The sequence below is a fragment of the Aspergillus pseudoviridinutans genome, assembly GCF_018340605.1.
Source record: "Aspergillus pseudoviridinutans IFM 55266 DNA, scaffold_9, whole genome shotgun sequence".
Lineage (NCBI taxonomy): Eukaryota > Fungi > Ascomycota > Eurotiomycetes > Eurotiales > Aspergillaceae > Aspergillus > Aspergillus pseudoviridinutans.
In genome coordinates, this window is record NW_025091289.1 from 128,621 (window position 1) to 145,346 (window position 16,726).

At 43.8% G+C, this 16,726-nt stretch overlaps 7 protein-coding genes across 7 annotated transcripts in view; 2 read left to right on the forward strand and 5 right to left on the reverse strand.

Moving 5' to 3' along the window:
• Asppvi_010863 (ankyrin repeat domain-containing protein) overlaps window positions 1-444 on the reverse strand; it is a gene marked incomplete at both ends in the record, with an annotated part of 1,090 nt that extends 646 nt beyond the window's left edge. Inside the window, one exon of the mRNA XM_043306699.1 lies at window positions 77-444. Within this exon, the coding sequence (XP_043162634.1) occupies window positions 77-444 (368 nt within the window). The remainder of the gene's footprint in view (window positions 1-76) is intronic.
• A 1,322-nt stretch (window positions 445-1,766) lies between these two features.
• Window positions 1,767-2,679, forward strand: Asppvi_010864 (histidine kinase osmosensor; the record flags this gene model as incomplete). Its single annotated transcript, XM_043306700.1, has 4 exons — window positions 1,767-1,773; window positions 1,826-2,101; window positions 2,246-2,334; window positions 2,386-2,679. The coding sequence occupies 4 exons, from the start codon at window positions 1,767-1,769 to the stop codon at window positions 2,677-2,679; spliced, it is 666 nt and encodes a 221-aa protein (XP_043162635.1).
• Window positions 2,680-7,418: 4,739 nt separating this feature from the next.
• Asppvi_010865 (uncharacterized protein) lies at window positions 7,419-8,321 on the reverse strand (the record flags this gene model as incomplete). Its single annotated transcript, XM_043306701.1, has 7 exons — window positions 7,419-7,546; window positions 7,597-7,684; window positions 7,744-7,829; window positions 7,877-7,994; window positions 8,051-8,119; window positions 8,170-8,235; window positions 8,298-8,321. 7 exons carry the CDS (start codon window positions 8,319-8,321, stop codon window positions 7,419-7,421), a joined length of 579 nt encoding a protein of 192 aa, XP_043162636.1.
• A 1,446-nt stretch (window positions 8,322-9,767) lies between these two features.
• Window positions 9,768-10,245, reverse strand: Asppvi_010866 (uncharacterized protein; the record flags this gene model as incomplete). Its single annotated transcript, XM_043306702.1, has 3 exons — window positions 9,768-9,908; window positions 9,973-10,041; window positions 10,228-10,245. The coding sequence occupies 3 exons, from the start codon at window positions 10,243-10,245 to the stop codon at window positions 9,768-9,770; spliced, it is 228 nt and encodes a 75-aa protein (XP_043162637.1).
• Window positions 10,246-11,558: 1,313 nt separating this feature from the next.
• Window positions 11,559-12,602, forward strand: Asppvi_010867 (uncharacterized protein; the record flags this gene model as incomplete). Its single annotated transcript, XM_043306703.1, has 2 exons — window positions 11,559-11,888; window positions 11,934-12,602. The coding sequence occupies 2 exons, from the start codon at window positions 11,559-11,561 to the stop codon at window positions 12,600-12,602; spliced, it is 999 nt and encodes a 332-aa protein (XP_043162638.1).
• Window positions 12,603-12,629: 27 nt separating this feature from the next.
• Window positions 12,630-13,125, reverse strand: Asppvi_010868 (uncharacterized protein; the record flags this gene model as incomplete). The annotated part of the gene is made up of 2 exons (XM_043306704.1): window positions 12,630-12,909; window positions 12,974-13,125. The coding sequence occupies 2 exons, from the start codon at window positions 13,123-13,125 to the stop codon at window positions 12,630-12,632; spliced, it is 432 nt and encodes a 143-aa protein (XP_043162639.1).
• A 1,462-nt stretch (window positions 13,126-14,587) lies between these two features.
• Asppvi_010869 (alpha/beta fold hydrolase) lies at window positions 14,588-15,457 on the reverse strand (the record flags this gene model as incomplete). Its single annotated transcript, XM_043306705.1, has 1 exon — window positions 14,588-15,457. One exon carries the CDS (start codon window positions 15,455-15,457, stop codon window positions 14,588-14,590), a length of 870 nt encoding a protein of 289 aa, XP_043162640.1.
• Between the last annotated feature and the right edge of the window lie 1,269 nt (window positions 15,458-16,726).

The following is a 16,726-nucleotide window of genomic DNA, read 5'->3' on the forward strand; positions in this document are numbered from 1 at the left end:
GTCCGCCTCGACATCTTGTCGGTCCAGCAATATCCTGACCACTGCTTCGTGTCCACCACGAGCCGCATAGGCTAACGGAGTCAACCCATCGTTATCCTTCGAGTCCGCCTCGACATCTTGTCTGTCCAGCAGTAGCCTGACGACTGCTTCATATCCTTCAGCCGCATAGGATAACGGTGTCCGACCACAATTATCCTTCGGGTCTGGCCTGATACCGTCGTTTGCGAGCAGTAGCTTCATCAATTCGCCCTCCCCCTCCTTCGCGAGTAGATGTAGGATCGTCCTCCCTCCTTCGTCCTGAAGCGTGGTATGCTGAAAAGTTAGGACCCGTGCGAGCCCAGGAGCCGCACATAAGAGAGACAGCAGGTCAACAGGCGTAAGATATTCAGCGAAAAGCAGGTAAAGCTCGATAGGGAGATAGGCTCCTCCCCTAGACACTCCCATCATGTCGCTTTCGTGGAGATACGGAAACAGTAGATATAATATAATTCACACGTCCAACTAGGAAGTTGAACGATGCAAATGATTCAACGAGGAACAATGTTCAAGGATGAAGGAGGTTTCAGTTTCCCCAGGTGTTCGAAGTGCTCCTGAATACTCAGGTACCTAAACTGTTTTGTACGGTAAACAGGGCTATAATAATGGGGTGTGTGGGGCGACGGGTGTCCAAACTTAGGTATGAGGCGTCACTGTATGTCTCATACCTAGCCCGATGATTGGTACAGGGCGGTCACTATCTTTTCTCCAGACCATCGGTAAGTGGAGCTGGATTGTTAAGAGGACCACTAAAAACACTTTCGCTGTGGTCAACGCTCCTGAACGCCAGTCAAACATGGTTCGCGCTCGTCTAAGATTTCTTTATTTAGATTGTTTTGCATGAGTTGAGTCAAGAGCATGAGTGATGATTTGTCACAAGGAGTGGGACACCATCAGCATTGAGCAGCCACCCCGCCAGTTCCGTCTCGCAATGAGGATGAAGCGGCGACCTCACTGGTCCGTGTCCTTCTTCAACATCTATTTTCTCTTTCATTGAATCAATCCATCCGGAAAGATATCTTAGCGATACGCACAAAGATCAAGGCAGTCGTAGGCAGTCAACCAATTCATCACGCTTTCGATGCGGTCTCAGAGAAAGGCAATTACCAGAATATCAGCGCTGTGGGAGTCCCTCCACCTCCTCTCCCAAAATATATAACCAAAAATCTGAGCAGCCTTAAAATCTCCAACTGCCTTTCCTCCCATAACTACCATATGTACTTTATCTTATTTTTCGGCCTTTATCCCCCGCAAAAGAACGCGACGCTCACATAACTGCCTTACCTGGTGGCTGTCCTCCCCTCCCCCTTCATCCTGAACATCCTTGGATACCTGAACTCCCTCTTTCAGGGTCTCCTTTTCGACATCCCTGATTTCCCGAGTCAGTCGGGACGTACCTGGATCATACCCTCACATCCGTCCCCGAAGAACTCCTGTAGAATCACCCCATGTCGCTGTAACCGGCTTGCTGGATTTGTCGTGTCAGGAACCCGTCCCAGTACGTTGTGCTTGTCCTGACTCCGCTTCGGCGTTCGACTGTCCCGAACCCTTTTTTCTTGGGAGATGGCTCCCATCCTGGCCCACGAACGCCTCGAGGTATCAGGAGAGACATTTCACTCTTCATTCGTATCTTGCCGGGACGACCGGACAGACGGCGCGGGGACTCGAAGTTTCGGGCTCTGCATATCATCACGATCGTGGATGATCGACTAACAAGGTGCTAGGGCACAATGGCTGGTGCGGACGAGACTCTCGTGGCAGCGACGGCGATGCTGCAGTCTCTCGCTAGTGACGAGCCCATCATGGGCTCTGTCTTCCCCCCCCCCCTTTGATTTCGAAATTGCCGCGACCAACGGTGCCAAATCATCCAAACTTCCCGGGGAGCCCAGCCCAGCAAAGGTCGCCTTCGAAGCCGAGTTGGAGGCCTTGGTGCGCCGCGTGCACCACCTGGAATTCCAAGCTGTCAGTCATCATAAACTCCCCGACAACCGCCAGCGGACCACTCCGTCTGCTATCGGATCCAACGAGAAGGAACCTGATCTTTTGCGGACCTTTGGGCTCGGTCGTTTGTTGTCCGGTCAAGGTTCTGACTCTTCTTATTGCCTTACACATCAGCAAAAACTGAATCGACCCGATCGGCGACAGCGGACCCCGTCGGGCCCTGAAGAGAAATTCCCTCATCCACCCTAACCATCCGCCCCGGTTGCAGACCTTGACGAAGACGACACCGACGAGGAGGATGAGGCCGGCGCAACGTGTGTGGTGCGCGAAGAAGACATCAACATCCTCCGCAATCATGTGCAAAAGCATGCCAAGGAGATCAGCTTCCAGTAGTATATCATAGCACAGGTTCGCGACGAGTTGCAGAAGCAGGAGGAGCACACCCACCGTGCGCTCACCCAGGCCGAAAATAAGGTTGTCGTTCTGCTCAAACAGGAGCTCCGGAAGCACCAGCAGGCCAACAAGGCCTTCCAAAAAGCCTTACGAGAAATCAGCGGCATCATCACGCAAGTCGCCAACGGTGATCTCTCCATGAAGGTCCAGATCCACCCCTTGGAGATAGACCCAGAAATTATTACATTCAAACATATAATCAACACCATGATGGACCAACTGCAAGTTTTTAGTAGCGAAGTATCTTAAGTTGTCTCACAAGGTCGGAAAAGAGGGTATACTCAGCAGTCAAGCTTAAATTACTAGTACCCACAGTATCTGGAAGGAGCTCACAGAGAATGTCAACATCATAGCCGAGAACCTGATAGATTAGGTATAAGAAATTGTGGTTGTCATAACTGCTGTCGCCCACGGTAATCTAAGTCAGAAGATTAAAAGTCACGCTCAGGGTGAAATTTTGGGACTGCAACAGATAATCAATACTATGGTAGATTAACTTAAGATTTTTACTACAGAACTAAGGCCATATATAAAAGTTCAAAAATCATTACAGAGCATGAAATAAAGTAAAGAGTAGGAGTATCTATAATATTTTTTAGTAAGGGTGGACTGACCCACTTTAGGTTACCCAAACTCCTCCGAAGGGTGGTGTGTGACTACAGGTCAGCCGACCTTTACTAAGGAGTTCGGCTAACCAAAGTGGGCCAGCGGACCCACACAACATAAATATAAAAGCTCATCCGACCTTTTACATCTAAATCTAATTTCATGTTCTGTAATAATTTTCACTATTTCTTACAGCCTTAACTAGTTCTCAACTAGTTCACAATGTCATCCTTAGATAACTTTCATTATCTTGAGAATGATCAAACAGTAATTAATTCTCTTATTAATTTATCATCTCTCACACCTGAATCAGAGTATAATGAATTATCAAATGAAGTTGATGAAGCAATTTTACATCAACGCAATACTGCAAGTGGTGATCTAGACGAGGCGGTATGAAGATATTAAGCCTGACTAGTTCTTGACTAGTTACTAACTAGTTTATAGCCTATACCAATTATCCCTATTACACATGGAGGGAAAAAGCCTGGAAATACTGCTCAATTTGTTGAGTACAGTGATTATTTACCAGAATATCCAAGATCTAATGAAAATGGCTATGCTTATATTATAAAAAGTCATGGCCAGAACTTGGAAACCTTTGAGAAATCATTACATGATGTATGTACTAGTTCCTAACTAGTTCTTACCTAGTTGCTAACTAGTCTAGATACAATATGCTTATCAACGGGAGGGCTCACGTCGAATAACCTTTTCACCACTCCTAGAGTGCAATGTTAAAAAATATGTTTATCATTGCACAGGGGTAAAAGTATGTGAATATTTATCACCAGAACTGAAGAATATTCATCATACTTGGGTTTCACCATCTATTCTGGAGCAAATATCAGAGATACGCTCTAGAATTGCTGATTCTGAATTAGCGCCTGAGGAGCGTGCTGCACATGGGTAAGGATTAGTTCCTAACTAGTCTATAACTAGTTACTAACTATGTCGCAGGATGTTCTATAGCATTAAACGGCGATTTGATCTGGGTGATGCCTGCCTTCAACAAATAGCAACATGTCGGCCAGTATTAAGACTGAGTGATACTCAGGTTAGTATATAATATAAATCAGACTAGTTGGGAACTAGTTACTAACTAGTCTAGTCAATCACCGGAGCTGAAATGCCTTATCTTGTCTGTTCAAATTCTGGAAATCCCCGTCAAGGTCACTTCTATATGAGCCTTACAAATAGGGCAGTGAATATTAATCTAAATTGCCTGAGAGAGCTTCTTAGATCGAATGGCTCTAATCAGCAGCCTAGATTATGTGGAGTTATTGAACAAAACACAACCCGTCGACCACAGTGCGGTAAGTTACTACTAGTTATAAACTAGTTACCCACTAGGCCATAACTAGTCTACTAGACTAATATTTCTTAGGGGTTATCCATCCACAGGGAGCTGGAAAGATGCAGAAAATGACCTGTAATGTTAGGTTCAGAATTTATATTCCAGAGGACCTTGAGGCATGCCCTTATGCTATCTTTCTCTCAACTGGTATTCATACTCATCCGCCACCTCCACCAAATAAGCCACCACAGCTTATTATGGATGAGATTCTGGATCTGATCAGGCAAATGCAGAATCCAGATCTTACTTTAAGTAAGTTAACTAGTTATCTACTAGTTATGGACTAGTTTATGTTAAAATAGGTATAAAAATGGGAGCTAGTTACTAACTAGTTATAGGTACCTTTCTTCGGAGCCCTCCACTTTTGCAGTTCTGTCGGCAGTATAATGGCCAGACCCTTTCTCAAATTCATAATAGCTTTGTAAATCAGGACCGATTTGCAGCTATTATTGCTAAGGAAAAAGCCCTTCTTTATCCTTGTGGTCGGAATATCAATGGTATTCTATATGAAATGGATCGCAGGCCAGAGATCAAGGTAGGCAACTAGTCCTGAACTAGTCACAAACTAGTTATTAACTAGTCACTAGAATTATATCCGGAGGGTCTACACCCAGGATGATTGTACCATGATTATCTGTGGATTTGATCAGCAGATTCAGATCCTAAGATCTCTTGACAGCTTTGAAATCGATATGTCCTATAAAAGGATTAAGGGAGAGTTTAATGAGGTGATCTTTGCAACCTTTCTTCCTGAACATGGAAAAAGTAAGTAGACTAGTTCCTAACTAGTCATCAACCAGTTACTAACTAGTAAGTTCTTACACTCTTGCGGGTGTTTATCAACCAGGAAACAGCCCAAAGCTATCAACTTTTATTTGAACAAGTCTTTAGCTTAATAGGTGAAATCACCCAGAAGCCAGTAAACTTCCACTATCTTCATAATAGTGGGTTTAAGGGTATTATGGTTGATATGTGTGGTAAGCAGATGTCAGGTAGGTCTAACTAGTCCTAGACTAGTTACCAACTAGTTACTAATAGATCCTAGGTCTTGGGCGTTACCTTGCCTCTATTAATAATGCTCACCGACCCTGGCAATGGCAATTAAAGAATATTTTAATTCTCTGTCGTGTGCACTTTCTACGAACTATTTCAAAACTTCTTGGAATAGCAGGAGATATGAATGAGCCAGGGGATCCTTCTTATACTACCTTTACAAGGATGAGAAGCCTTCTTGATTGTGAAACAGAAGCTGAATACTATCAGCTTATTGAACTTCTTCAAGGTGAGAACTAGTTCTAAACTAGTTATATAGAACTAGTTACTAACTAGTTCCAGAGCATGAATCACCAGAGATTGCAGCTTGGGCTGAGCATAAGCGCCATCATGTTATTGCAGCTGGCTTAAATAAAGCCTGCTCATTAATGCCACCTGAGTTCTTTGAACAGATTAGAAACATTACTAATGCTGTTGAGCAGAGCCACTATAAATCTTATTTTATGGGGGTTCATGAGTCGCTATTAGGGGCAGTGAAGGGGTAAGTTATAGACTAGTTTATAACTAGTTACTAACTAGTTTATTATACTTAACTAACTATATTAGATCCTATATCCTTGATCAACGTGATATTGATCAGTATCAGGCACGAATGGCCTATGGTACCCATCATTCATATCGATCAGATGATATAGCAACGCGATACTGGAACAATGTCACCCGGCAGAGTATAAACTAGTCCTTAACTAGTTAGCGACTAGTTGCTAACATCCCCTAGACAGTCGGAAGCTAAAGCGCCGGAATGAAGGGGATATTAGAGACCCTGATAATATTCTCTTTGAGTCAAACTCCTCTGGTGCAATACCCTCTCGCAGAGGAAGAAGAGGTAGCTCTTATAGCAGAACACCAACCTCACGCTCAAGATCACGGTAAGTATATCTAGTTAAGACTAGTTCTGAACTAGTTAGCTGATATCTTTTCTAACTTCTCTAGAACATCAACTCCACAATTACCGCGTCGACCAACCCCAAGAAGGTATATAAATCTATACTTTCTATACTGTAAAAGTACCCTTTCTAACCCTTCTAATACTAGGCTATATTCAGAGTCTCCATCTGAGTATGTTTAGTAACTAGTCACCAACTAGTTAGCAACTAGTCTATATTAACCTTTCTTAGATCTTCAACTCCTTACCTAGGTATCCCATCATCAAGTCCACCAAGGTGAGTCTTATGGAGATACTATTACTAATACTTACTAACATATTATAGAAGTACACAATCACCGTAAGTCCCTCCTTAACTAGTCCTAGACTAGTCACTAACTAGTTATCTTTCTATCTTAGGCTACTACAGCGAACAGCTACTTCTAATTTACAAGTCCAGGATTTACAGATACAACAGGCTCAGTTAGAGGTTGAAGAACGGAAGCTTCAACAGCTTGAAAGGCGTCTTCAGCTTGAAGAAAGACAGATTCAGCTGGAGGCAAATCGTGTTGAGCTTAGAGAAAGATTACTCCAGGTTCAGATCCGGCAAAAAGAGGTTGCTATTTCAGGCGAGGAACACCCTGGTACTAGTTCTTAACTAGTTAGGAACTAGTCTAATGGATTATATATACTTATAATAATTATTCTCAAGTCCTTAGATATAAACTAGTTAAGAAGTAGTTCATAATTTTATAGTAAATATATATTAACTAGTTCATAACTTATTAACTAGGCCATAACTAGTTGTGAACTAGTTACTCTTATTATATATTATCTACACCTTACATATATATATATATCGCTTTAAGAAAGATGACTTTAGGTCTAGAACTAGTAAAAAGACAATTCCATTCGTAAATTCGTAAATTCGTAAATTCGGCTAGTTATCAACTAGTTAATAACTAGCCAGCTTTTTAAAAAAAGCTCACATCTTAACGCCCGTAAACTAGGCTTGCCTAGTTTACAACACCTAAAAAACAAAAAGGTTCCTGTTAAGTAGTCATCAACTGGTCATGAACTAGTGGTCATGAACTAGTTCATGACTAGTTAATCTTCCTCATGTTCCTCCTCAGTAAGCTCGCTCTCTTCACTCTCACTCTCCTCCTCTGCTTCTTGGCGAAGAGGTCGAAACAGCCACACCAGGCACGAGCTCCCTCTGAACAGCATTCTAGTAACTAGTTAGTAACTAGTCCATAACTGGTTGAGTAGGGATAGTGAAACTTACTTTTGTTCATTTTCTTGGCCTTGCACTCATCACAAGGGACTGACACCCCAAAGCTCCGCACCTGTTTCTTCATCTCAGTGATATTGACCTAACTAGTTAGCAACCAATTACAGACTAGTCAAAGACTAGTTAATAGGGAGTACTTACAGTTCCATCCTTCTTCTTGGGGAGGGGAGGGAGCTCGGGTTCATCCTCCTTGTGGAGGTAGTCGTCAACCAACTTCTTGTACCAGTCTATAACCAGTTAGTAACTAGTTATAGACTAGTTGAAAAGGACTTACCAATGGCCGCCTGCTGCGCCTTGAGCTTGGGGGGACCACCGCCAGACGCCTTAACCGTGAGATCATCATGCGTGTTCTGAATGTGCTTCTTGAGGTTATTTAGAGATGAGTATGCCTCCTAACAGAACTAGTTAGCAACCAGTTAACAACTAGTCCAGAGATAGGTATACATACTTTTGCCTTCGGGCAGTTTTGAGCGCGACAGAATACCTCTCCTGCATACAGGATGATGTTTCCATTTTCCTATTAACTAGTCAGTGACTAGTTAGTAACTAGTCAGAGGGATGACTTACATCGTTGGTATATGCGGGCAGGGCAAGCTTCTCTGGACCTAGGTCTAGGTACTGCTGGTACTCATCCTATATTCTGGTTAGCAGGCCGACTAGTTGATAATCAGTCATGGACTAGTTGAATCACTTACCGTCTTCTTATAGAGAGCGGACATCTTTAACACGAACTAGTTCTGAACTAGTTAGCTCAGGGATGTCAGGATGATAGGAGTAAATATGCCAACTAGTTCAGAACTAGTTAGGCACTAGAAAGTCGCCGGAATTAAGATAAAGGTGAGATGAAGGTGAGAGTATTTAGAAAGTCGAATACMTACCTTTCAGGAAGAAGGGATATGATGATAAAAACATGAGAGAGAGAGAGGAAGCACAAAGTAGTTATCAACTAAGTAACAACTAGTTTTCGAAAAAAAAAAAAAAAGTAAAGGGGGGGGAAAGAGATGAGAGATGTGTAAGAAGGTAAGTTACTGTAAGGAGGTCAGCCGACCTTTAAAGTGGAGATTAGTCATGTGATCTGGGCTTGTCTCATTCACTGTCTCAGCTATCTTGGCACTAGCCGAACTTTTCCGAAAGGTCGGCTGAACTGTATCCTGGGATACTTAACCTGTCCAACTACAGGTTACAGGTGACACCACCCTTCGGAGGAGTTCRGGTAACMTAAAGTGGGTCAGTCCACCCTTACTAAAAAAATTATAAACAGGTTACAGGTGACACCACCCTTTGGAGGAGTTCGGGTAACCTAAAGTGGGTCAGTCCACCCTTACTAAAAAAATTATAAATACTCCCACCTCTTTAATTTATTTCATGTTCTGTAATGATTTTTGAACTTTTACATATGTGGCCTTACTAACTAGTTATTAACTAGTTAGAAATGTCGTTGCTCAATACCTTTGATTACCTGGAGAATGATTCAACATTAATTAATAATCTTCTTAATTTATCACCTCTTATAGATATTCCTGAGCCTGAATTATCATTAGATGAATTATCTAATGAGGTAGACGAAGATATTCTATATAATTGGAATATTGCGACCGGTGTTGTGGAAGAAGCGGTGAGAATAAATATATATATCTACCCTAAGTATAACTAGTTACTAACTAGTTGATAGCTAATACCTATTATCCCTATTACACATGGAAGGGAAAAGCCTGGAATTACTGCTTAATCTATTGAGTATAGTGATTATCTACCAGAATATCCAAAGTCTGATGAGCATGGCTATGCTTATGTTATAAAAAGTCATGGCTGTAACTGGGAAACCTTTGAGAAAGCATTACATGATGTAAGTACTAGTTTGCAACAAGCTAAGAACTAGTTAGTAACTAGTTATAAACTAGTTAATAAGAATAATAGAACTTACTTTGATTCTTCTTGTGCTTCTTACATTTGCTGTAAGGTATGCCCACACCCATCTCCTTTAACATGGCTTTTATATTCTTGATGTGAACCTAACTAGTTAGCAACTACTCCTGAACTGGTTAGGGATAGGAGGTACTTATAGTGCTATCTTTCTTTAAGGGGAGAGCAGGCAGCTCTGGTTTCTCCTCCTCCTTAAGAAGCTTCTGGTACCACTCTGTAACTAGTTAGTGACTAGTTATAAACTAGTTAAATAGGGACTTATGGATAGCCTCCTGCTGCTCCTCTATAGTTGGAGCCCCTCTACTGGTGGTGTCGATGGTGTATTTCTTGCTGTGTGCACTCTGGATATGCTTCTTTAGATTATTGAGGCTGGAGTATGCTTCCTAATAGAACTAGTTAGTAACTAGTCTAGGACTAGTTCATCAGGAATGTAGAAGAAATATATACCTTGGCCTTGGGGCAACCAGGTGCTCTGCAATAGACCTCTCTGGGGTAGATTACTAAGTATCCCTTGGCCTGTTAACTAGTTAGTAACTAGTTGGTAACTAGTTAGATACTTCTCAGGATGACTTATATTTTTAGTAAATAGAGGGAGGGCTAGCCCCTTAGCACTAAGTTTAAGGTACTATAGATATGCCTCCTATAGTTTGGTTAGCATTCTAACTAGTTTAGAACTAGTTAAATAGTTAGAGTAGAACTTACTGATTTCACGAAAGTCATTGTGAATATAAACTAGTTATAAACTAGTTAGTGAAAGAACAAGGAGCAGATATGTGAACTAGTTTCTAACTAGTTATAAACTAGTTATCAACCGGAATTGTGAGATAAAAGGTAAGGTGATAGTGAGAGTCACCAACTAGTTCCTAACTAGTTAGGAACTAGGTGTGTTGTTGGAATTGTGAGATGAAGGTGAGATGAAGGTGAAAGTATTCTGAAGTAGAAAACCTACCTTTAAGGTAATAGGAGGGAGTGAGAGAAAGAGGTAGGGAGGGTAATGATCAATCCACAACTAATTGTCAACTAGTTGATTTGAACCAAAAAAAAAATGTAAAAAAGGGGGGGGGGGAGATGAGGGGAGATGTGTAAGAAGGTAAGTTACTGTAAGGAGCTCAGTCGACCTTTATGGTGGAGACATGTGTGATCAGGGGTTGTCTCATTCACTGTCTCACCTCAGCCACATTCACCTGAACTCTTTCAAAAGGTGGTGTCACCTGTAGTCACTGTCAACTAACTTTATGGTTCTTATTTGATGTTCTGACCTATCTTGGCACCAGCCGAACTTTTCCGAAGGGTCGGCTGAACTGTATCCTGCTTTTCCAAAGGGTCGGCTCATCTGTATCCTGAAATCATGTGACCAGGAATTCTTATAAAGGTCAGCTAAGCTTAATACAATACTTACTACCTACGGTAAAAGGTCAAAATATCACAGAATCTACCTTATATATATCTGTTATCTGGTAAAGGTTGGCTGACCCACTTAATAGTATATCCGACCTACTTTTAGTTGATCCGAACTTTGCCAAAGGGTCGACTGACCTGCGTCTTGTATCCAAACTACTTTTAGTTTATCCGAACTTTGCCAAAGGGTCGACTGACCTGTGTCCTGTATCCAAACTACTTTTAGTTTATCCGAACTTTTCCAAAGGGTTGGCTGACCTGTATCCTGAGGCGGGAACTACGAAGATTCCCAAGGTAGGTTAACGTAGTTGACTAATGTCCTGGCGGGATGACTCAGATTCGATAGCCAATACGAACCGCCTTCACAATTTGGTACATTGAGGTGCTTTCGATAATTCTCTGTATCCTGGCTTCTTGAAAGCATTTATTTGGGGAAAGCAATGCCTTCGCCCTATCGAAAGTCATGTCAGAATTGTGTGAAAGCCAAACGGAGATGTGACCTCAGTAGTCCTTGTTACCGCTGCCGAGTGCGGTCTCTGCGGTGTACGTACGAAAAGCCGCGAATAGCAACAGCAGCACCGGCGGAAGTGGATGGAGATACGACCCCTTCAGCTTCCACCCAACCTTTGGCTATGATGATCACTGATGAAAGACCGGATCTTCTCGAGCAAATGAATGGCATGAATGGGTACGACGCCGCGGATGACAATGATTCTGCGCTTCCTAGCTTCCCGGACTACGACCTGGACTGGTCAGACGTCATGGCGAATATCGATAGCTTCGCGGTCCCCGACCAAATCGGTGCGGACAACACAGCCCCCACGCGAAGTGTCCTAGCTGGGCAGATCTACCAAGAAAGGATCATCTACGCAGTGAAGACACTGAAATCATGGCCTGGTCTCTACGCAGAACGCGGCCATATCCCATTCATCCACGCCCATCTCTACGCACAGTGCCTACCATCGGTCATGCAGKAAGCTCTCGGCGTGTGTTCACTCCACGCTCATCAGAATGATCGCAATGGACGTCTGGTTGCTCGCTGCGTCAGCCAAGCGGCGAGACGCTTAGTCAACGAGCATCATAAGCTAGACACGCTGTCACCGATCGAACAGCTGGCTTCAGTACAAGTACTATGTCTCTACCAGATCATTCAACTCTTTGACGGCGATGTTTCGCTGCGCTCCGAAGCCGAAGCAGCAAGACCTCTTTTGGACCAATGGATTCGACAGCTCAAACATCGTGCGAAGCCCGTCGACAGTGCATTGAAAGACGTCGTTAGCGCAACCTCTACGCACGATCCATGGTGGGGATGGGTGTTTGACGAGTGTGTCCGACGAACACTTATCGTCGGTTTCACGATCGAAGGGCTTTACTCTTTCCTCAAGGATGGCTGGGATGCTTCCCATCATGACTTTACGGACCTCTCGTTTTACGCACAGCGAGCGCTGTGGGATGCGCCATCAGGATACTTCTGGCGGACGGCCCTCCGGGACCGATTATTGCTTCCCGTACGATTTCCATCGTGGGACGCTGACACTACTAACGCGCAACCTACGGATTTGGAAGAATTGGGAATGATCATGCTTGTATTTATCAAGGGACTGGACTATTGCCGTGAATGGGCGGGAAAGGAGGCACTCGGTCGATTCGGCCTCCTACTTCCTGATCTTGGTTCCTAATAACATGGCCTGAAATCCGACCCAGCTTCAACAATCAGACATGACCTCCGCCATTTCCACCAATTGCTTTTTGCCGCCCGTCGAAGCAACCACACAAATCGTCAAGCTTGTCTGTTCTCTTTTCGCCCCCGTCTTCTTCTCTTCCAACGTGAAAGTCTGGATGTGTGCGACCGAGCCGATCTCGGTATCCACCGCGGCCGATGAGGCCAGCAGCTCGCGACTGCTTTTGACTGCCATTCGGTGCGTGCGACGTGTGTCCATGATCAATTGCTTATACGTGTCGGCGGGCACGTCCTTGCCGTTGATCCTGTTTTAGGGCTGGCCATTAGACCACTGTTGTAGCTGGTGAGATTGGAGATGGAAGGACTTACGAAATCTTCAATGCGGGACTGATGCCTTCGTCCATTGCATTCTGACTTATTCCGTCATCTGGTTGGTAAAACATCTTCCGGAAAAGATCCTCCAACCAGTTACCGAGAGTTGTATTGTAGGCCATTGTCTTTCTCCGTAGCAGATGCAGCATGAGAGTTGATGTCTCAAGGGTGAAGTGCAAAAAATAAAGAGATAGGATACTCAGTCGACGTGTGGTATATATATGATACCCAGATTGCTGTTCTCTTGAGGGGCTGACTTAAGCTTCCGATTTGTGCTGCGGAACTTGGACTTCCGCAGCGGAAGCTTCCCACCAAATGATAAATCAATTCTAACATCCCACATACTCCTGTGAAGGGCACCATTGTTAGCGTCTTTCTTGACTTACTGAGATTACTTAAGCCTTGGATTTCTTGTCAGATGATAGGTACATTATTAAGACTTTCTAATACAAGTCCTGCATCGTCTCTGTAGCCTTCTAGACCACAGTAATTGACCAAGCGCGATACTTCAAAAGATGCACAGTAGGAGCAGGGTACACTAACTGGCATCGATTTACGATCGTGCTTTGTCAGCGGACCTAAGTGTCTACAGAATTTGTTTGGAATCGGCTCATGGAGTGAGCTGAAAGACTACTGATATCCTTCGTACGCCTCGCGGGTGTCCGATGCCAGGCAGGTGATATGGAACTAGGTGAAAGTATATAAGGCGATGAACAAGCGGAGGAAGCTCTCTGCTATCGGAACAGAAAGCAGACAAGAATCTATGGAGCTGGTCTTCTGTTATTTAAAATGGTCTTCTCTATTGAGGTACTCATTTGTGCCGCTTTCTGCATCCGAATTGACCAGTTATGGATCAGTTCTTGCTTCAAAATATCTGACTAATGAACTCACAACTAACTATACCTGGAGCAGCCAGTGGTTCTCTAGTAGAAACAAAAGGCCCCAAGACTTGTTAATTTCTCTCTGTTTTATGCAGTTTCATTTCCTGTCAATTCCAAAGTTTCTACATGTCTAGTGGTACAACCAGACACTCATATCTGCCTAACTCGTCCCCTCTTTCGGACATCCATGTTCATGTCTATCACATCTGCATTGTGAAGAACATCTTGTTTACAAATCAACTATCACAGTAAATTCAATATTTCCCAGCAGGGAGGTTGTTACATTTGAGTCAAATCTGGAGTGATACAAGGGAAGAAGGCATCCACGTCCCCACGGTTACACTACACCGCTGCTTAGACCAACTTCACTAATAAATGTAGTAAAAACATGGTTTGGATTCCATGGATCTGTCCACATCTTCCGTTGGCCATCAAAGACAACTATCCAAGCATATCAACCAGGTACACCTCCCTCGGAAGATATTATGAAATCTTTTTGGGACTGGGCTGCATCAGGACTTTCGACCACCTCATATCATAATATGTAGCGGGGATGGAAAGAACAGTAGATTCCCAAGACGAGAATATTGTCCACTAATGACCCAACAAAACTGCAAGAGAAACCCCCTTGCATTATCGTCCTCCGTACAGACAACTATCACCAAGGACGGTGACCAAAGAACAGAAAGTTATCTGGAGTGTAGTATCGTATTGATGGCAGCAGCGGCGATCAGACTCCATTCTTGGCCAGAAACTTCAGGATCAGGGCGCCAATTTCCGCCGTCTCCGTCTCAACCGCGAAGTGGCCAGCATCCAGGAAATGTACCTCTGCGTTGGGCAAGTCACGCTTGAATGCCTCAGCCCCAGGAGGGATAAAGATCTGGTCATTTTTACCCCAGACCGCCAGCAACGGCACCTGAGACTCTCGGAAATACTGCTGGAATTGTGGATAAAGCTTGATATTATTCTGATAGTCCCAAAATAAATCAAGCTGGATGTCCGCATTTCCAGGTCGCTGAAGCAGTGCGTGGTCGAGCGTATAGGACTCTGGAGCCACGACCCGAGATTTCTGCGTTCCTTCCTCGTACTGCCACTTGGTGGCTTCAAGGCTCAGCAGGCCGGCTGCTAGCTTAGATCGGACCTTGGGATCATTGCCGCTGTTCCAAAGTGGCCGGATTTGGTCCCAGAATTCGCCCAAGCCGTCCTCATATGCATTGCCATTCTGAGAGATGATTGCTTGAACCGCCTCTGGCCTCTTCAATGCAAGCCTAAGGCCAGTAGGGGCCCCATAGTCAAAGATGAAGATAGAATATTTTGTGATAGATAGAGCGTCGATAAACTTCAAAAGTACGTCCGCAAGGTTATCGAAAGTATACTCGAAACCTTCTGCAACCGTTGTGAAGCCGAAGCCAGGAAGATCGGGTGCGATCACGCGGTAGTTGGTCGCAAGAATAGGGATCAGGTGGCGATATTGATGAGAAGAAGAGGGAAAGCCATGCAGAAGGAGAATTACTGGTGCAGACTGCGCACCAGCCTCTCGATAGAAGACATTAGTCTTGAAGGCAGGAAGGTTCTGTTTCTTGAGGAGAGTAGTAGACATTATTGTTCTACTTTACATGGAGGACAAGCGCCACAAAGAAAGTATTTTGAAGGCTGATGGCCTGATCGAATTTTGCAACGGAAGTGCAGTGGACAGATGACATGAATCCAGATGACGCATTATATATCGAGTTCAGACATGTGGTGACGAGGTGTAATTGCTTATTTGCTGGGGCGGATTTGTCATCGGATTTGTCAGGCCCTTAGGCTTAACTAACTACTCACCCACCCCATGCAGCTGGCTGTACTCTGTATTTATAATTAAAGCTATGGTTGTTTGTTAGTGATATGGGATTAGCCCAAGCACATTGTCTAGTTGCGCTCCCCGGAAGGAATAGCTTAGTGGACCCGTAGCTGGGACTTGCTAGTCTAAGGCTTGATCATTCGGATTTCGGGTCGGTTTCTCAAGGTGGAGGTCTCGACGGTTAGCTGAAGACCCCACCAGGATAAACGACGACAGAGTAAAAGTGGGAACTACTACCGTATATTACCTGGTAGGATATGGTCGTGTCAAAATGCTTAACTATCATATATAGCTGAATAAATATATGACTAATTGGTGTATGGATGCATATGATACCGCGGAGAACATGTGTAGCTGTATGGGAACGGCCGGTGAGCCAACATAGCACCATTTCTCATCGATTTATAAGCATTGACTACAATGAATATTTAACGCGTATATATAATATCTTTCTTCCGTCTTCGACGCCGCAAATAATAAGGGCCCTACCTTAGATGGGGTGGTGTTGGCAATAGTGAAATGAGCTACAGCCTCTTTCCCATTCTGTGCAAATTTAAAACAGCGTAACTGCTGTGTGAATTTCTCATGGACTGTCAAGACAGCACTGAAGGGTATAGACGCATGTGCTGAAGAAAGAATGCTCAGATTTGAGTGATGTGCTGGAAACCATATTTGCGGCTTGGCCCCCAGTCTGATCAGCTGTAAGGAACTTTAATACTACAAGGTTAAAAGTGCGTTGAGAGAGTGTACTCTTTAGTCTAGGGATTACATATCCATGATTATAGTGGTATAATACATTTGAGCAAGTCTCAAAGGCATTGGATATTATCATATTAGTAGAGGAGATATGATGCCCTTTAACTTTTAGCAGGAAAAGGATGGGAGTAAAGCAAGTGGTGCAGATACTGCATAGTGGTGGGAAGCCTTTACCCTGCAGCCTGCCCTCACAGATGTTTTTATTTTGTCGTTCATAGAGAGTTAGATATATTGTACATTCCTGAGGAAGCCATAATGATTTCTAATGAA